The sequence below is a fragment of the Rhagoletis pomonella genome, unplaced genomic scaffold, assembly GCF_013731165.1.
Source record: "Rhagoletis pomonella isolate Grant_MI unplaced genomic scaffold, Rhpom_1.0 Rhpom_scaffold_00002, whole genome shotgun sequence".
In the NCBI taxonomy this organism is placed as follows: Eukaryota; Metazoa; Arthropoda; class Insecta; order Diptera; family Tephritidae; genus Rhagoletis; species Rhagoletis pomonella.
This window is the reverse complement of record NW_023458556.1, coordinates 10,662,763-10,684,311: the sequence shown is the minus strand read 5'-3', so window position 1 is coordinate 10,684,311 and position 21,549 is coordinate 10,662,763. Positions and strand designations below refer to the sequence as shown.

The 21,549-nt window shown below is 35.6% G+C and overlaps 2 protein-coding genes across 5 annotated transcripts in view; both read right to left on the bottom strand.

The window, feature by feature from the left end:
* Nucleotides 1-21,549, bottom strand: part of LOC118733067 (blood vessel epicardial substance-like) — a gene marked incomplete at its 3' end in the record, with an annotated part of 121,302 nt that overhangs the window by 40,285 nt on the left and 59,468 nt on the right. The gene's annotated exons all lie outside the window — the stretch shown is intronic.
* On the bottom strand, nt 4,445-19,695 carry LOC118733063 (brefeldin A-inhibited guanine nucleotide-exchange protein 3). 4 transcript variants are annotated; one of them, XM_036462245.1, is made up of 11 exons: nt 19,300-19,694; nt 18,270-18,646; nt 17,115-17,248; nt 13,528-14,168; nt 13,100-13,420; nt 11,437-11,593; nt 10,127-11,218; nt 9,679-10,046; nt 8,956-9,391; nt 8,726-8,899; nt 4,445-7,291 (listed from the first exon to the last, which is right to left on the bottom strand). In XM_036462245.1, the coding sequence occupies exons 2-11, from the start codon at nt 18,352-18,354 to the stop codon at nt 4,664-4,666; spliced, it is 6,036 nt and encodes a 2,011-aa protein (XP_036318138.1). In that variant the 5' UTR covers nt 18,355-18,646; nt 19,300-19,694; the 3' UTR covers nt 4,445-4,663. The 4 variants fall into 4 exon arrangements, with proteins under 4 accessions (XP_036318138.1, XP_036318139.1, XP_036318140.1 ...); XM_036462246.1 differs by having other exon boundaries at nt 4,664-7,291; nt 19,293-19,695; XM_036462247.1 differs by having other exon boundaries at nt 4,664-7,291; nt 19,305-19,695.

Genomic DNA, 21,549 nt, shown 5'->3' with positions numbered 1-21,549 from the left:
AAAAAACAGGGGTATATTTTTTTTGGTATAGAACAATCCTAGGGGGTGAGAGCATTAAATTTCCGACTTTACTTTTCTCCCATACATTTTTGGACCACCCTAATGTACATATGTACCTATGACTCATCTCCATACAGATATACTGCATATTGTCAAATTTTATAAACTTGCTAGCCTTATTCTTTCAGCAAGTAGGTGTCAATATATTGCTAGATACGTGCATTCTTATACATACATACACACATACATACGTACATAAAAATGAATGAGCACACAGCGAAACATCTTTAAGCGGAACTATTGAAAACAAATGGACTTAGCGTCAAAATATTATGAATATTTAGTGGGCTATTTAAAAACGTTTTTTGCCTTTTGAAATTTCTCTTTCGCCCTCTCCTCAACCTGTTTTTTGCAATATTCATCTTATTTTGCGAAATATGTATTGCAAAAAAAATGCGACCTGAAAGGTCTTTTGCATCTCTAAAGATAGTCCCTAACCCAGTATGCCCAAGACACCATCGTCTTCCCTAATGAATCCTAAAAGGACTTTGGTAGTCGAATCTCTTATTTCCATGGGTTTGACTATAGAGTTTTGAAGTAAGTTAAGGCTGGTTTTCACTATGTCAAATTCAATGGCATTGTCATCAAATAAGTGAAAACACATTGTCAAATGGAACTAAAAAGCGGTATATCAATTGATTTAGATCAGAATAGGTCTTCAGTCGTGTACATATGCTGCTAAATTGGCTATCTCTCCATTTTGGGTCCATAATATAATCGTTAAAGATATGAAAAAAACGAATATAAGTTGTGTCAAAAACCAGCCATTAATTTTTGCCTAGTCAGGGCTGGACCGTCACAAAGAATGTGTTCGAAAGATTCCTCGTCATCAAGGCCGTCAAGAGCCGTCATTGAGGGATAGCCACAGAGCTTCGCCTGCCAGCAAATGATTGGAAAATAATTTGCTACCTTACGAATTTAAGTATGTAGCTGCAACAAAGTTTCACAATTCACTAGGATAAGGCGAAAATTGGTACGAGTAGGTCAACAAAATTTTGGTTACATTGAAAGAACATTACTCCCCCCGACTAGTTTTTGAAAACTGCCGCCACTATCGATAATTTTTGAAAACTATGGCTCAGGCGAAAAAAGGGGTTATATTCTTGAAAACTCGGTAAAAATGTTGTTTTTAAAATGGTGAGTGCCGTTTTTTGAAAACCAACGTGGCGGACAAAGTTTTTAAAAATGATTGGATTCATTGGAAACTTGCTACTCGGGGTTTTTGGGGTCGCTGATTAAGAAAATGACCATGCGTTTGTAAAATTCAAAATGACGGGTAAAGTTTTGAAAATTCACTTATCTCCTCTTCAAAATTAGTTCAGGTTAAAAAAACCCATTGCAATTCTTGAAAATTCGGTAAAAAAATATTTTCTTTTAAAATTGGTGTTTTTTGAAATGCAATGTGGCGGATCCAATAGGGCGAAAGGAAATTTGAAAAATTGATTGGATTCACTTGAAATTAGTAACTCGTTGGCTTTCGAGATCGCTGATTACGAATATGATCTTGCCATTTTAAAATTCGAAATGGCGGTCCCAATATGGCGTACTGAACACATTTTATTTTTTTCCGTCATTTTGAATCGATAGTTTTTGAAAACTATTGATGCCGGTTTTCAGCAGTCTGTTCTTCTTCACAAATTCAGGGCTTGAGGCTAAACGGAATTGCAAGTAAAAGTAGAATTTTAAATATTCTTATGGAATTTAAAATATTCTATGGTTTTAAAATGTATCCGTTAACAAAACGCCAAACTCAGTAGTGCAAGCAAAACATTGTAAGCAGCTGGGCGTAAACTAATTTCCATTAACTCGATTGCGCATTATTATTCTTTTAACCTCTTGGCCTATGGATTCCTTTTCATTTATACGTATGCATGTATGTATGTACATATGTATTACTTAGGTAGGTATGAATTAAGGTAACTCCATTAGCATGAACTTTTTCAATTGTAGTGTTGGTTTATTGTAATTTAGGTAGATAATAATTATTGAGCTAGTAATTATAATATCGATACACGATTATGTATGTACGTATCTATTTACACCAGTTATTATAATTTTATAAATTTATATAAGCAATTAAGTATTTAGCGTTAGGCGCGTACACAATTCATACTTAATCATCTTCTGTATTAACTATAGATCTCATCATTAAACGCCCGTACTTTATCAAACGAAAAGACGAAAAAAAAATTAAGTCATCATTCATTTTTACATGTAGATCCTCTGTGTTACAGAGTTGGAGGGAAATATTCTGCTCTGAAGTTAGACCTCAAACATCTAATCAATCACTTAAACGTCTATACAACTACGAATGTACTATTTGCTATTTATTCAAAACAAGTACATTTAGTTTCAAAAGTTGTGCTCCTCTTCAAGAATGTATGTAGCTATGTATGTATGTATGTATGTATGTTTGTAGTGTCTATCTGGTATTTTTAAGTTTATATCAAAACCGGTCAATTATTTTGAAACTTTGCATATTGTTGCATCCACTGACAACACCCAAATCCTTGGAGGGTGGAATGAGTTGAATGAAAGTTCGTGAAAGATTTGCAAATATTTATTAAGCACAAAAGAAATCGCTTTCCTCACTTTATTGCCGATTAGAGGCGAAGTTTAAAAAAAAAAATTGGTTGGTCAAACTCATTTCGTTGAGTTTTTATTTTGAAATGTGTCGCGCCGCCGTCTGCTGCCATCACAATGAAAGTGAAAAGTTTAATTCTGTTTCGTGTATTAGTAGTAAATAGTTTGTTATTAGGACGTGACTTGTGGGCAAAAATAGGCTTCAAACCTGTTAGATTTTTTTTTGTCGACAAAACGCTGGTGACGGGTTGATTCGGTCTTGGTAGGTACTACTCTCAGATTCAAAAATATAGCTTAATTTGTACGTGCATAGTTTTGTAGTAAGCGCATAGAAGCAAATATTCATTATAAAAATAAAGCATATATATATATATATATATATTTGTTTTAATAAATATGTACGTATGCATGTATGTATGTATATTCACTCCTATTCTGATTGGCGATAGTACGAGTAAATATGTAATTGTTTGCACACTCTCATTTAGTGGTTCGAGACAATTGTTATGCCTGAAAAGTTCCGATATGCTTAGTTAGAAGAAATTTTATGTTTGCAAAAGGATATCAATCTGATTGATTACTTACATATGTACATATATACATATATATATGCATGCATATTATTCCTATATACATAGTATTTCAAAATTATTATTTTTAGCATTACGTACATATATATGTACATTTGCAGAAATTACGATTATCGTCAATCAAATGGGAGCAAATCTTAGAATGTATTTATGTATAAGTATAAATATACGTATATTTACTTGCAGGGTATAATGTATGTATATATGCATGTGTATGTAAAGTATGTATGTACATATGTATGAGACATTCTTCGTCAACTGAAGCCCCCCTCTCTCCAAAATTGGCTCAGGCGAAAGAAGGGGTTATATTCTTGTAAACTCGGTAAAAATGATGAATGGCGTTTTTTGAAATCCAATAGGGCGGACAAAATTTTGAGAAGTGATTGGATTCATTTGAAATTTGCCACTCGGGGTTTTTGGGGTCGCTGATTATGAATATGACCATGCGTTTTTAAAATTCAAAATGACGGATAAATTTTTGAAAGTTCACTTATCTCCTCTTCGAAATTATTTTCAGGTTAAAAACCCATTTCGATTCTTGAAAATTCGGTAAAAATATTTTCTTTAAAAATTGGTGTTTTTTGAAATGCAATGTGTATCCGACACCAATAAGCCGGACAGAAATTTAAAATTCACTTAAAATTTGCTACTCGTTGGTTTTTGAGATCGCTGGTTACGAATATGATCTTGCTATTTTAAAATTCAAAATGGCGGCTACAATATGGCGTATTGAAAACATTTTTTTTTTTATCTCCGTCATTTTGAATTTAAAAAATTCATGGTCATATTCATAAACAGCGACACCAAAAAACCCCTAGTGACAGGTTTCGAGCGAATTCCATAAATTAAAACTTTTCCGCCATATTGGACTCAAAAAACGCCACTCATAATTTAAAAAAAAAAAAAACGTTTTTACCGATTTTTTTAAGAATATAACCCCTTTCCACGTCCGAACCAATTTTGGTGATATGGGGGCTTCAGTTGACGAAAAATGCCACATATGTATGTGTACGTATGCATGCATGTATTTATGAATATTATTTACGTAAATATGAATACATATTATGTATGATATTTGTAGAGTATGTGTATATATATATATATGTATGTGCATATATACCTAAACATAGTACACACATATGTATGTAATTAAATATGAAAAAGCTTGCGCATATGCCTGTGTACATATGTATGTATATACTTATGTATGCTTAATATGTACGTAGTTATGCATGTATATGTATATGTATGTAGGTATGTATGAATTTATGAATTAATGATGTATATGGACAGCATGATTATCTTTCAGTCGTCTTAGATACTTCTGTTCTACATACATAAGTACTATATATCAATTCCATTGCTAGTCCCATAATCAAATCGGCCTCAATGAATTTTTACAAATCAAAATAAAACTCAACAAGCATAGCCTAAAATTGATTAACTTTCAATTCATTGCCTTGCAATTGTACTAGCCGAAAGGCTTCACGTATAGTTGGTGTCATTAAAAGTTTAAGATTCTCCTCGGCTTCGCCGGGCAAAGAACGCAGCAACTCCATGGATGCCACAACAAGTTGTGCCAAAGCAGCTTTCTTATAATTCGAATCCTTAAGTATGCTGGATGCACGTTGTTGTTCGATTTCCGGTGAAATCGTCTCCGATTCACATTTCTGCGGGCGATTCGTATCGAAGGGATTGTTACGGCTTTTCGGTTGAAATTCGCTAATCAATGTTGTCATTGTGACATTTTCCTCCTCCAGTTGAATGCTTTTATTGGGCGAGGTATCCGTCGTTTCCGAATGACTGGACGTGCTGACATTGTCACAATTACTGTTAATCGATATGCGCATCGGTTTGGCGTTTATATGCTTGTGTTGTGAAATGCGCTTCTCACTACCATCTCCTGTGCGCAGTTTTCCATTCTCGATATCATGCATTGCTGAGTTATTCAAATACAATTCGCACACTAGGTTCCAAGCGTCCTGTAGACAAAACAAATAACGTACAAAATTCTCCTTCTTCTTAACGGTTGTTGTATTGAGGCGCGAGCATGATTCCAGTATAAAATTCAAGTCCTCTGGTCCCAGATTATAGACTACAATATCATTTAAATACGAATCCACTAAAGCAATGTAGTAGATCATCCACGATGAAGTCATTTGTTTGTATAAATTTGCTGCATACTCGATGTTGGATACCTTCTGCATTAGAAACTTAAGACCAGGGCGGGAGTCAAATTCAAGGGAACTCGTCAAATACTGTTTGACGCAACGCAGTAAAATTTCCTTGGATCGAAAGTCCAAGTCGTAGTCGTGACTAGATGCTGAAGTTGCATAATTGTCGAAAATGCACGTAGACACCGCCTGTGGTACACACTTAAGGCGGGATAGTAAAAGCTTCGCAACTAATTGCAATAGCATTTGATTGGCTAACAAGCCAACTACCAAATTTTTGAATGGTATGCGAATCACAAAGTTATCCAGATTCGAATTGAATCCATTGTTTAACGGATATAATAGGAATGAATAGCTGCGTTCATCGGTCAAATGTTTGTCCAAGTGGCTAGTTACCTTCGGGGTTGGCTCTCGTTGATTATCGGAAAGAAATACCTGTTGCGCTAATGAGTAGATGCGAGTTAATTCGTCCACGGTACTATCGCGTCGAGCTGCCACCTTTACATTGGCGCAGTCGCCATAAAAACTATTCGACTTCTCATGGAAGGCGAACGACAATTGCCGCAGTGGAGCGATGGTGACTGTGCAGGCGCGATGAATGGCCGAACATGCAATCATCCATTGTGACTCATTGAACAGCATGCCAGTGGATAAGATGACGTGCTTTAGGCACGATACGCCGACTCGTGCCACCGACTCCTGCGCCTGCGCGGCACATTCGATTAAAACGAGCAGCAGCTGCTTCAGCGCCAATGTTGCCGATCCGGATATTTTCGTTGGCGAATCAATTACATTTGCTCCACTTTCCTCGCTCGACGACGAACTATCATATTGATTAATGTGGTGAGTATTGTCATTATCATCAACTCGTTCGGTTACGAATTTCAATTTAGAATACAAAGAATTTTCAGTATTACTATTGCTAGTAGCGCTACTGCCCGCGGTTGGGTTGGGCGCTGTGTGCACAATTTGAGTTACGCGTGTTTTCATAACGCACTGTTTTCGGCTATCAGTTACCGATTTCTCGATAAATTCCACAACCAAATCGGTGGTCATGCAGCAACAGTGCTTAAAGTTCTTCTCAATTAATGACCATGGAGCACCAGTTTTATTTATGTAACGTAGCCAGTCTTGAATCATCGGTATCAACAGGTGGTTTATGCAGTAGAACCCGAAGTCCATACCGGGACTGGCGAGGAGATTTTTGAATAGTTTAAAAATTGTCTGAAGGATTGGCGCTTGATGTGAATAAGGGCAAACGATGAGTGAGTTGGTCAAGCCGTCCAGCAAGAGGAACCAAACTTTTAACACCCCTGAGGGTTTATCCATTTCATCAATTTTCACAATTGTATCCTTGTCGATGTGCAGTGAACGATACGAGATCATGTGCTGTTCATTTTTCGTTTGTAAGTAATCATTGCCAAAGTAGGTGAAATTTTCCATTGAATTTGGAATGTTTGCGTCGATTATGTGTGTATAGGAGATACCTTTAATTTTGTATGTTGAATGAAAGTTTGGACATTTCGGCATATTATACATAAATCCTAAAATAGACGAACAGCGCTCCAAGAATCGCAAAGTTTCGTGCAAAAACTCTGTGGGTCGAAAGTTGTTCTCATCTTCGCTGCTTGAATTGCTATTAGATGCTCCACCGCCTGAAATCTCCAGGTAGGATAACAAGCAGAGTATACAATCCAATCCGGCATTGGCGAATACTAAAGTATTATCGGAATCGAGGAAGACTCTGAAGATATCGATAATATTACTCATATTAAGCATACGGCTGCGAGCATTGCGTAATGTTCCGAAAAGTGGGCGCCAACCTGAACGGATTTCCGTTCGATGCGCTTCAACTATTTCATACAAGCAGGCAACAATTTGATCCTGAAAATAAAAAAAGAATAATTTCATTTAAATTCTTATCAAGAATTTCATCTACATAAATTCTTAGCAATGATCAAAATGACAAACAAATGAAATCTATATGTGTACATTAAGGTGGTCCAAAAAAAAAGCATGTTAAAGAGTAAAGTCGTAATCTTTATGCTCTCGAAAAAATACATATATTTTTTATTTTGAAATCAAAAAATATTTAGAGGTATGGGAAAAAATCGCTTTTCTGGGGGTTTGGCGGACCTGTAAAATATAGTTACTATGCAAAAATGGTTAAATAAATAATTGGGTATTATTGGGTATATAAAGTTTGAACTGGGATTTGTATGCTTTTGGTTAAAGGTAGGACAATTTTTTTTTATAGAAAAATAACACAAACAAAAATTACCTCGAAAAACACGACGAATATTTAAAAAATTAAAACATGGTAATTTGATTGAGTTACTGTATGTATAGTATACAAATCTATGCTTAAGCTCTATCTAACTTTTTAATTAGAGGAAGTAGAAAAAATCTTAAATAAATATGTACATTAGCGTGCCTCACCAAAAAAAAGTTGCTTTATAAAATTTTTAAAAATTTTTAGGCAGATGTTTTAAGCTCAAACTCTTCGATCATCTGGTGATTTTTGCAAACATATTTTTAAAAACTAATTTTATTTATAAAAATCTCGATTTTTGGAAATATTTTCAAAACGATCCAGCTTACCTAAATCTTGATATTTTTCCGAATTTTAGCGGAAGTCTTAAAATATAAAATGTTTTACAATTGCAATAGAAAAATAGTACCGCTTTTTATGGAGAGTGGTGTGCGCTAATTTACGTATGTAGACTGTACAGTTGTACATTTTTGTGAAAGAAAATGTTCTATCGAAATTTGTTCAAACTCCGACTTTGACAAGAATTATATACCTTTGCAAATTTTTGGAATATAGATATGTGTGTAATGTAATTTAAGAAAGCCAAGGAGGCAGTCCTCGGAGTGCTACTATATTGTGGCAGATCTACCACGTTTTGAGCATCTACTACATTTATACAGAAGGCATGAAATCTACCACATATTCCCGTTTTTGAGTAAATAGTTTAATTTGTGTTCGTCATAAAATTTATTAATTTTTTTTTTTTTTTATTTTAAGAGCGAAAAATTTTTCAACACTAAACACAATGTGATAAAAAGAACGGCAGCATTCCCCAAGGTTGCGGAAATCTCTCAAAGTATGTTAGAAAAAATTTTTTATGTAGAAGAAAATGCGTTACACTGTCAACAAAAAAACAAAAAATGGCGAAAAATGTATGAGATTTTTCAAATTTGCACTTCATTATGTATACTAAAACTTCAGTTTTTCTGAGATTTTTCGTTTACATATGCATACATTTTTACATACATATGCATACATAAGTATTGAATTCGCTACGCAAAATGTACCTGTACGTCTGCATCACAAGTGTCCATGCTCAAAAGATTTTCGAATGGCTTTAGCAGTGCCTCGTTAAAGTGAAAATGTGGCAGCTCAGATTGCTCCACTAAGAGTGCCGTTATTATGTCATGTATATATTCGATGGCTCTTTTGGATATCACACGATCTCGGTGGCAAGAAGCCTGAAAGTTGACAAAATGTAGCAACCAACTTAGATAAGTTCTGCATCAATACTTACGTCCATTAGATGAGGCCCCGTTATTGCCCACACCTTTAGTATGTGCAAAAGAGGTCTGGAACTTTTGAATACCTTTAAAGTAACGTCACCGATTCGATGCAATAAAAGCGACATCGGAAGCGTGTCCATTTTTTTCCAACCTTTGCTGGGCCACCAAATACGGGTGCCTTTGCGCGTAACATTATTTTTATAGAGCTGTTCACGAGAAGCTTTACATAGGTTCTTCAGAAACTGACAAAGTGATGGTAGACTCAAGCGCTCAGCGGCATCAGAAAAAAGATTTTCAGCCTGGTGGGATAGGGCGCACAAGACTTTAGAGGTATCACCCTGACTCAGTAATACAGTTTCATTAGTGCCAGAATAAACCTTCAGAATGGATGTAATATTAGTATTAGGGCTTTGTAGAGGTGCTTGAAGAAAACTGTAGACATCCACGCTGTAAAAATAGATGTGCATTTATGGTTACAAACATGTCTGCCTAAATTAACCAAAGTGGTATAATAAAAAAGTTTCTCCTTGGAGAAAAGCTGCATATCGAGGGCTTATATTCAATAATCTCTATCACGTTTCTGTTCACGACCCATGTGGGAGTTAACCATCATCACGGATGTTAGTTCTAACTGTGCCATCCAATAAATTCGTAGAGTTTTATATCATAAATCGGAGATAGAAGGTACTGAATATATGTAAACCCTCGATATCTATATTTTAAAAGAATATTACCAGGTTTCGTCGTCATCTATGGGTAGTGAGGACAAGTTCAGCTTATCATTTTGGCTAGCATTATTTAGCTTTTCACCGGTCTCCATATCGCGACGTCCTGTACCCGGCGATGTGCCTACCGCTGAATTTTGCAAACTGAAAATGTCATGTTCCAACTGGCTGACGTGCCGGCAAACCGCAAATACAGATTGCCAACAATCCGAGCTATAAGAACCCAAATTCAAGCCGCCGTTCAACACCACATCCATTGACATCGCTTGACTAGCTGATATTCTCGGTCCGTTGGTCTGGCACACATTTGATGCCAGCAGGCCCAGAATTTTCCCAGCCAAATGTTGCAAATTCAAGCTGTTACTTAAGGTGGCCGCCTGAACGTAAAAGAAATGTAAAAACGACTCAAATTACTTTGTAAAGAGACAATTATCGCATGAGTTATTCAACATTTTACCGAATGTAAACCATCTAGACACATTGCATATAACGCCTCTCCATTGGAGTTTTTGGCCTTTGCTTTGACACGCAGTGTACGTTTCGACAAGGCCACCAATTTATTTGAATTGTTACACGATAGATCACCTAGACCCGAACTCAAAACTATAACCATAGAGTCCCAGCAGCAGGTTAGTAGGCGCCGACACAGTTTCTTGGCAGCCTCACGTCGTTTATTATCCTGTTCATCGGTATACTTAATATTGGCCATCTGTAAACGCTGCCACTCGGAGAGCATCTGCGTGGGTCCCAACCCACCAGCATCACAAAGCATATCCACCAGTGCACTTCGTGAATTGGTACCTTCCAATTCCTCCCTACTCATCGCTTCTAGAACATTCGAGACCAATATGGACTGGTATAATTCACAGAGCCAAGGAGACGAAAGGTACACCAAAACACCAGTGTTCTGGACAGATGTAACAAATTGCTGCTCCGACATCGGAATCAATATCTCCTTCTGTGGGTCGTCATAGTAGCCAGCCTTTGTTAGTTGTAGACTGAGTAACAACGACGAATAAATCGCTAAGTAAATGCCATCAGCATTGATGGCCGTCAGGTGGTAGTCGAAATCTGAGAAGTTCATTGTGTTTTCTTGACACACGACCGATGCAAATTCTTGCATGGCCTCGTCAACTTCAATACACGAGCGCAAATGCAAAAGTTTTGGCACCAAATCTTTTCTCAACGCTTTTGAAAAATCCCGCGCATGTTGCCGATCATTGTCGATATCGGTTCGTACTGGTATGACAGGAGCCTCGAGATGTGTGTAGGGCCATCGGTTTTCAACGCGTGATGTTTCATCACTCGAAGTTGATTGCTCCTCCTCTTCGGGCCCCTCTGTATCACCCGAACCATTCGAAGCTGCATCGTGTTCAGGATGGTCACCGTCACTGTCTGACCCGGAGGATGTTTCAAATACACTCTGACGAAATTCTACAATCGCATCACGGTATGGCGCGGGCAGACGTGCCATCGATTGGTATGTTAATGGGCCTGTATAATCAGCATCCTTTAATGTTTCATGACGACTGTTTACGGTGTTCACAATCTGTAGATAAATACATACGTAGGCATATAAGTACATGCCTACATATCGTCGGCTGAGATGAAGATTGCCCTATCTCGGCTGTCGCTTCGAAAACGGCAGCTGAAATAGGGCGTTCTTCAACCATTTGCTGAGATAGAGCGATCTTCCACTCAACCGTCGATATGCTCCTATATAAAATTTTACGTATGATTATATGTATGTATAAATATTATAGTTACCTGGTCGCTTATCATCGATTCAGTGAGTTCACCACTGCAGAGAACTTGTAAACTGTCCAGTAGTGCGACCATGCATTCTACGCTTGCCTGTAAGCCTGCCTCTACTCCGGAACCAGCACTGACGCCATAAGCACACTCTTCCATTGCATCAATCATACTGAAAATATGGGAATATTTAAATGTGCATACATATTAACTAGGCTCGTTAAACTCTATTTTTTTTTTAAGCTAGAAGCAATGGCTAGGATAGAAATTTGTTTTCATTATTTTACAAAACTTTATTTTCCATTCGAATCATCAGAGTATTTAGTTGTCTTTCGGGTAAACCAATAGCTGATTAAATATTTCACGCATATGGGATGTGCCACGCCTCCTCATACCATACTATAAGCGTCTTCCAAAGTTACATATATATTCACGCCAAATTTCAAAGTCATGGTTCTCAATCCCTTTTACTTACCATAAGCGCCTACTATGCAAATGTCTCCACTAAATATCAATCTCATGCGACTTATAGTTTCAAAGTACCTTCAGAAACCTCTTTCGTCTGACAGCGATATTTTGATAAATTTTTCAATTACCTAGCTCCACTTTTCAAGCAGATGATAATCCTTTTCAAAGTATAGCTATGAACATTTTCTTTGCCAAGACTAACCAGTTGACACCCATATTCTAATATCTAATAACTTGGGTATAATTTACTTAAATTCAACTTTTCAATCAAGTGGAAACCCTCTCAAAAATATATCTAAAGCCAACCAACAATTTTTTTATACATATCGTTACCTTAATTCACAAAGGCCCCAACCAACAGATATTGGTAGGATATATTAAAATACACCCTTACTAAAAATTTTAAAGTATTAGTACCAAAAAAAAATGCTCTCCATATGTATGATTTGATTTTTATAATTTTTTTTGCTTCTCCTTGTAAAATAATAAAAAAAAAAAATTAGTGGTTAGGGTCTTTGTGAATTAAGGTGATGATGATATGTATGTATGTTGACTTTTTTTATTTGTAAATCAAAAAATATTTTATAGGTCGCTCAAGGCGCTCAAAGTTTTCCTTGTATTTTATATGGGGAAAAAACAACTTGTAGAAATTAATATTTTTTGATCGGAAAACACTAGTTCTCTACAGGAGACTTCCAATAACAATACCCAATTATTTATTTAACTATTTTTTAATACTAAACATTTTTTATTTATCCCCCCATTTTCTGGGGGCTTTGGCGGATCTTTAAATATAGTTACTATGAAAAATTGGTTAAACAAATAATTTGGTATTATTATTAAGAACCCCCAGAAGAGAAATAGAGTTTTACGATCAATATCGAATCCATATAAAATACATGGAAAACTAGCCATTGACTCTAGCTCAAAAATCGACTTTTGCGAACCTGCTTAATGTACATATTGTCACACTTATGCCACAAGCATGAATTTGCAAATTTATCAGTTTTGAGTTATAGGGTTGAATTGATTAACCTTTGGATATTCTAGGTTATACGGAAATCACATAAATATTTTACAATTTCAGTTGCATAAATGTAGTTAAGTCTCGTAAAAAAACGTTCAGCCTTGATTTTTACACATTCATGTTTCTGGCATATGGGCGACGATATGTGATTTTGTGCATTGGACAACTTAAAAAAACACTTACAGTCGAAATAATGCCATTTCATCACTACATCCTTGGCCAGTATTTTTATCAACGTACAAAATAACCGCTAGGTCTATTAAACGCTCCGGACTTTTTAGTATTTCACGTACACATTTCAGTGGCTCGGTTCGATTTTGTGGCGATGGCAGCAGAAGCATGCGATGGAAGAGTGCTTCCAACATGGGTCGCAGTGAACCATAAGCTCCCGCAATCCGCAGCAGCTGAATTCCAGTTAAGTACACGCAACGGGCTTGGGGACCATCTAAGCCGGGACCGGTAAAAAAGCCACGTGCTTCGTTTTCAATCAAGTTTAGTGCATCTCTAAATGTTAAATGAAATTAATTATTATATAAATAATTGAGCATGCACATATGTATTTATATTATACATAGTATGTATGTACATATGTACATATGTATCCAACTCACTTGTAAGTAAATTTTTTGTCCAAATTAATACGGCCTGGCGAACCCAATGCTGCGGCCAGAGTTGGGCAAAATTTCTGCCATAGGAATGATGTAAAATGTGGATTTGCATGAACATTTCGTGGCAATGCTGACGTCAGTGTCAAAATGCATTCAGTTAAGTATAGAGAGCAATTATTCTCTGGTTTTTTGTTGGGCGAACCACTCGCCGCCGGCTCTACTAAACGACTGCATAGCCATTGCATTACCGGTATCACTTCATTGTACACCGCTGATGCTTGTGTCTGTGTCATTAGACCGGGTGGTGCAGTTTTTTTCACCTCTTCGGCCTCCTCAATGAGAAATGCGCAAAAAGTGCGCAAGCATTGTGATGCTGCTGCCAGTGAGGCGGCTTTGGTGGCACGTGAGCCCAACTCCCAACACTCGCCGCAGCGTGAAAGTGTTTCGATGAGAAGACGACCATTTAGTGTGCACGCAGGTGAGCAAGCCATAGCCAAAAATAAGCGTAGAACATTGATAACGGTCTCCTCGCTGCTGGTTGTGGGCAAAATTCCACTTGTGGCGCGGAGTAACTGTGCGGGCAACCACACAGAATCATCCTCTGGTTCCAGACCGATGTAAAAACGTTCATCTTTAATAATACGCTAAAGGTAAAGCAAAAAAATATTAGGATTACTCTTCGTTTTAACTAAAGAATATCATTTTTCATGGTGGACTACACATACCAAAATCAGTTCGTACGCCTGAACATTTTTAATATTGAATCTTGGAAATTTTATATACATAAGTACATATATTAAGAATTCAATTGTTTTGATACAAATTTGGTAATTTCACAAAACTTGAAATGTGGTTTCTTAGAATCAACAGCAAAAGAAAAAAATTACAAAAAAAAACAACGTTAATAGTGAGATTTTTCAACACGCTTATAAAATGCAGTCCAATTCAATTCGTAGCTTCGTAAAAAAGTCGTTCATCTTTTTCACAAATTTTAATGAGAAATTAGGGCTCGTGTTTTTACATATTTCGATGACACCCACATTCGGCAGTAAGAAATATTTTTTTTTTAATAGTTCTCCTGGAATAATCAAAAAACTTTCTTATCCTTGGATTGTTGGAGAGCTATAATCTACTGGCGTTAGGGTGATAATAACTGAGATCTAGCGTGTTGATACTAGAACAATGTACTTTGGAACAAAAAAAATGTGTCCTCGAAATCACTTAGATCCGACTGTAAATGCCGAAAATATAACGACAAATGTAAAAATGCGCCATACGTTCGGTAAAAAAAGAAATATTTAATTTCCAATTTTCCAAGGAAAATTTATACAAGGTGGTGCTAACGGTGAATTTAGATTTTCGCTGCGCTTGTACTGATTGTCAAAATGATGTGTTTCTTGTAAATTTATTTTCTTCTGATTGCCATTGTGCGTACAATGTACATAAATACATAGATATGTTGAAATCTTTTTGAAATCCTTGAAAATAATAAATCTTCTTACTCGATCTTCTTAATGCTAAAAAAAATCTGCAGTAACTTCTCTTACAGGCGTCATTACAGGGCACTGCGCTATAGCACCAATGCTTTATCGATGGCGTATGCCAACAAGCTCCATCTGTAGAAGTTGTCGGGATGAGGAAAAAAATGGAAGCGATTCACCACTTTCTATCTCAGTGACCACATTTTCAGACAATGCATTTGGGAACACGCTTTTTGTTATAGTTTGGGGGAGATAATGGAAGTGAAAATATCGGAACTCCACCTTTTTCATCCGGCATAGTAAATGGTTTAACAGACTCTATACTGACAACATGGAATAACTTCGGTTAGAAGGATGTGCCTCCCCCTGGAACTCATAGAGGGCATTCTAGTCATACGTACGCACCCTCATAACCTAACCTAATTTTTTTTAAATAGTACAGGCTTAACTTCATATGATATTTGTCAATTATTATTACTATTTATTTAAAAAAAAATCATTTTTTCCTGTTAAAGAATTGTATTGCTTTCACTCAAATCCACTAATTAAAATTTATTTTACACTTCGTAGCTTGCTCTTTGGTACACAGTTTTCTGATTACCGGGGCGTATGATGAACGCGAGAAAGACAAACTTTTGCTATGCAAAACCGCCCATCGACCAGTTACAAAACCGCCTATCTTTATGGCCGGTGACTTGATAAGCGGTATTTCATCTACATATTTGTCATTTTACAAACTTTACTGTTGAATAACGATTTTCAGATTTTAAAGCAATACGCTGCCTTCTCATTACTGACAGTATCAAGAAATCGAAAAAATCGCAACATGAAATTGACGAATTACACTTGAAACTATGAATTTTATACGTTTTTGATAGTCTAAATACGCCCAAGATTTTACAACTCCCTGTCCGAGGTGATGACCTCGAGGGTGCCCTGTCTAGCCAGTTTATCAGCCCTGCAATTTCCAGTGATATCACTGTGCCCTGAGACCCAAATTTAGAAGTATTCCGAGACAGTTGAGAGAGAGGTCAGGCATTCCCCGACCAGCTTTGAACGTACCATTACCGAACACAGCGCCCTGATTGCCGCCTGGCTGTCAGGGTAGATATTTACTCTTCTTGTCGACAATACATTGGCGCCTAGCTAATCGGCCGCCTCTTTTATAGCGGCCTCCTCAGCCTGAAAGACGCTGTAGAGATCCGACAATCTAAACATAAGATCTCCTTCAACTCCCGTCCAGCTACGATCCGTCCGTGAAGATGTTTATAGGACCTCTTCTACAGAGACTACCCTTCTCCCTTTCGTCCCTTGGAGGGATGTGCGTGGAGAAGGTGCGACATTGATAGAAAATTATCAACTTAAATATAATTATAGCTAAAAAAACATAAAACAAAATCGATTTCAATATTTCACTAACAGACAACGATTTCGACTACCTGCCATTTTGACAAAAGCAAAAGACACCGTAATTTGGTTTGAAGTTTTTTTTTTTATCAAATACCAATGACAAACAGTTTATTTTTGTAAGTACGAAAAACGACTTTTTGCCACAAAAACTTATAAAATTAGCCACAGTGCATTTTGTGGCCGTCCTGAAAATCTCATCTTTGAAATAGCCATTTTAGAGCCTCAACCAAATTATGTCTACGCGTTACACGCTTGTCATAAAAAATCGTCTGCCGTTCGGAGGTGGGGTAGAACTGTAGGCTCCTCCCACCATTTGTGGAGCAACAGTAGTTCATAAAATGTATCAAGTGCAAATTGTTATTACCCCTCGAGTAAAAATAAATAACTACAAAATAAAAAAAAATCAAAGCCAACAAAAAGTAGCAAAATTTAATCAAGAGAGCGAAGCTGCTATCAAACTTTAATTGGTTTTTTCATTTTGATCAAACAGTTTTTTTTTAGTTATAGTTGCCAATCAAAAGGTAAAAGAGTAAAATTGCAAGAAACACACAACTTATATATCTTATGTGAAAAAATTAAAAGATATCGGTGTGAATTTTTTACATATGTAGCATAAAAGAAGTGCTTAGGAATTTGTTTTTGCATTAAGATATTTGGATAAGTATGTTAACAATATTTTTAGCTTAGATTTTCACTTACATGCAATCCATTGAGGCCCATTGTGATGAACTTTGGCCGCTTTGTGTCTAACGCCATCTGCAGTGCTGTGAAACATACCGAACGGAGTTCATGGGCTGGATCCCGATGGATGCCATGCTGGCGATATAACTTATCTGTTTAAATAGGTGTATATAATTTAATACAAACTATGCTTGGCGATGTGGAAGCACAATATGAACTCAAAGCATACATTAATGTGAATCACATAAAGTAAGTTGCTATGTATATTCCCATTACAATTCCGACTTTACTTTTTCTCATGAACTTTTGAACCACCCTAACGTAGGTGTAATCGAGGCTCCGTTGTACATATATCAGAACTAAATTTTTTATACATACATACATATTTATCTTTTAAGTTTGTAGCAAAAATATTATGAGTCAAAAGATAAAATTTAATAATTGGTGTGTTTACCTCATATTCATGTACATACATATATTTATTAGGGTGGTCCAATTTTTTCCCAGCCATTTTTTAATTGTAAAATCGAGTAATGTTTTACCGTTCGGGGGAGCTTTGATGTTTTACTATATTTTATGTTGGGAAAATACATTTTTTCGTAGAATTGCTAAAAAAATAAAACTATAATGCATTTTTAACCTTACAATTTTACTATCTACTTTTTCATAAACGATTATCTCATCTCTCATTTAGAAATATTAGTTATTTAATGTGATCGTAACCATATCACGCATCTTTTAAAAACAGTTAAAACAGTTAGTCAAATTTTAGCGTCAAGTTTGCATCATAATTCGATTGTTTGAAGATTTCTAAAAGGAAATCGATCAATAAATACATATTTATTTTTAACGATTTTATAGCAATTCTACGAAAAAATTTATTTTCCTAATATAAAATATATGTATGTATGCAAAACTTCAAAGCCTTCGCGGCGCACCGGAATACAATTAACCGATTTTAAAATAAAAAATACGGGCCTCCTCATTTTCTATTCCTTATAATTCTTAAGGAAGAAAATTCCAAAATTTTGATTTTCTTGTGTATTTTAAGAGCACCCTAATGTACATACATTAAGCGCACTAACAGCACAAATAAAAATAAAAAAACAAAAAAAAACAATATTTAAAAAAATAATATGTAACTGAAACGCGTGTGTACGCCAAATTACCCACCGTAGGCGATTTGCGCAGTTTGCCGCAATGCATTGTGCTTCGTCCCTGTGGACTCTTTGATTATCAGCAAGAATAAGTCTTCCATTTTGCGTCTATTCCGTCTGCCGTGACGACGATTATGGATCAATTGGAATTACTTTCCTGTTGCTGATGCTAATTGTGTGGATGTATGTATGTATGTATGCGTGTTGCTTGTTATGTTTGCTATTTTTACTGTCCTTCCCACTTGTTGTTGTTGTCAACAAACATACATAAATGCATACATACAAATGTGTGTATCCGGGGGAAAAAGGTCTACTCGGATGTCGATGTAAGCACTACTATTGTCTGCGTTATGACGATATTCTATCCGCTTCGCTGATTGCATTCAAGTGGAGCTACAACATAGAGAAAATATGTTAAATTTTTCATATTTTACACACATGTGCATACATACATACATACATACATGCATATGTTTGGGATATGCATAGACATGTCGTATATATGTACATGTATTCTTATGTATATATGTGCAAAATCAATAATACAACAGATGCTTTTGATGCACTTTCAAGGATATCATATTGTATCAATTGAAAAGACAAATTCCTTTGTTTTCATCGCTTCCTTTTAATTTTTTTTTTTTTTTGTTTTCAAGTACCTATATAGGATGTGTAAATTTCTTTGTGGCCATTCGACCTGCGTTTTTGCAAACTTTTAAGCACACGCACTATATATGTATTTGAATACTCTGATCTATACACACATAAATGTGTGCATATGTATGTACTATATGCTATTCTATTTGCTATGAGCAACTCCAATTTTTCCGCATTTATTTATTTCGTATTGATTTTTCGTTTGAACTTCCTTCGAATTTCTTTAATTAATAAAATGGCTGTTGATTTTAAGAGTGTCCCAATGAAAATGTGTGTATCCCAAATCATGTATGTACGTATGTATGTATGTACATACGATCTTTTGTTTTGTGGGTAAATATAGCATTTTACTATTATTGTAATGACTAGTACTGATGTTAACTTTTTACCAAACTTCGTTGTCTATTTGTTTATGAAATTTTCATCCGCTACTTGCCATCCTGACAAAGAAGCTGTTTTGCTACTCTGACCTCTAGTATTTATGCACAAAAAAGCTAACCAACTTCAAACGTTGTTTCCTAAAGCAATCGGAAATAAAACTGACGGTCACCAACTACTACGCGAATGACGTTAGTCACTCGCTGTATTCGCCTATCGAGTCGCCTCAAAATCAAAACATTTTCCGATGCGCATGAACAGTTCATCCATCATTTTACTAGCGAACAGCTTTATTTTTTAACGACTATTCGGTGATAAAATCGATATTGTCTGTTGCTGGCAACCAACTAGCGTCAGTAAACTATATACAAATGTGCATACTAGGACTGGGACTATCCGTACATTCGGATATCTGTTCGAAGATTCGTATATACGGATGAAATCTGGATGTCCGGCTAATATCCGTTCATTTGGTTATCCGGATATACGGATATTCTAAATAGTATTGGAATGGATTCGCTAAATTGTTTTAAAAAGTAATACACAAACAATTGTTATTTTATTGGTATTTTTGGATTCGAAAATCCGAATATTCGGTTAATATCCGTTCCTTTTGTTATTCGGATATTCAACTTTTTTAATCAGATATTCGAATATTAAAATATTTGAATTATCTGGATATTCACAGAACTCCTGATACAACTCCCAGTCCTAATACATACATACTCGTACATACTATACACCCTGCATGCTTTCCTACGTTCGGTGTTCTGATTTGTGAACTATAAAAAAAACACTTGAACTTTGACAAGTTTGTTGCAAAAAAAAATACTCACCTCATCATAAATAGTTACTCATGCATGTGTATGTATGTATGTATGTAGCAAGTATGTCCATGACAGTCGAGATTTAATTCGGGTACAACTTTCTATAAGTATATACTCGCTACTTGTTGAAATAATAAGTCCTCGTTGGGGGCACATGCTATACAATCGCCTAAATAGTATGTACGTATGTAAGTATGCATGTATGTACTATGTCAGATCTACAAGACAACTACATAAATAAGTAAACACCCAAACATTTTTTAATGTTTAATTTAACACGAAAAAATAATTACATATTTTACTGGAGATTTATAAAAAAAAATATTAATTTCTTTCAGTTAAGGTACAAATTGTATATACATAAATACATACTAATGTATTTACCTCCGCATGTAACATGATAAAGCACCCAGCAGTTGCTCGTTTACAAAGACCCGCAATACGTACATACATACTCCAACAGGTGGTTTTATCTACATATAGTACATTTTGATCAATTTTGACTATTTTTCTTTTGTTTCTTTACTGTTTATTCTTTTTTTTTTTATAAAAATACAGCTCGTTATCTAACAAAAACCATATAAGTTCAAATTTTAAACTTTGTGAAAAATTTAGAAAAATTCTGCAAAATTTTACAAGAACAAAACTTTACATAACCACTAACCTTTTATTAAGAACTCATTAAATTCTAGCTCAAGAAGTTGCAAGTTTCAAGCGGCTGATAGTTCGCGTTAATTTTTGATTTTTTCACGAATGGTGTTATTATTTTCTTCCATACAAAAAACACTTGTCGAACATACTTTGTATAGAAATGCGTGAAACCGTCAGCAAAAAAATTGTCAAACCTCAACGCGATTTCTTATGCCGATTTCGTTTCTACCGAAAAATGCAACCTTCTTTTTGCCCTCTACGCACAAACACTAAGAGCCGATGAGAAGGCAAAATTTTTTTGTAGAAACGCAATCGCCATTAGCCACTTGAAATTTGTACTTTATTGAGTTAGAATTAATGGACTATAATTTTAGAATTTTTCTAAACAGTTTTTTGTTGTTGTAACATTTTGATCAAATTTTCTACAAATTATATGGTTTTCATTAGATAATGAGCTGTAAGTATTGAAAATAAAAATTATAAACCTTAAACAAATAAAAGAAAAATATGCACAACTTGTCAAATTGTTGTGTCCTTATTATTTTTGACATGACTATATGTACACATTTATAGTATGTGTGGAACTTAATGTGGTTTTCCTTTCCTTGGTCTATTGCAAAATTATCCCTATGTTTTCGAGCATGTTTGTCGCTTTGTAGTATCTAAAAGATCTACTCTGCACTGGTAACAAATTCGTTAACAAAGATAAGTCAAAGTATGTACCGCCTGGCAACATACAAATTGATTTCGCGTATTATATAGTGAAGCATACTGTTGTAAAGG

What these genes read in the sequence shown, in the direction of transcription:
- LOC118733063 (XM_036462246.1), bottom strand. Translation starts at nt 18,354, where the DNA reads ATGGAAGACTTATTCTTGCTGATAATCAAAGAGTCCACAGGGACGAAG. An exon ending in TGGGCCTCAATGGATTGCAT is followed by an intron (nt 14,169 to 17,114) that starts GTAAGTGAAAAT and finishes CTTTACCTTTAG; the next exon opens with CGTATTATTAAAGATGAACG. An exon ending in GTCTAGATGGTTTACATTCG is followed by an intron (nt 10,047 to 10,126) that starts GTAAAATGTTGA and finishes TTTTACGTTCAG; the next exon opens with GCGGCCACCTTAAGTAACAG.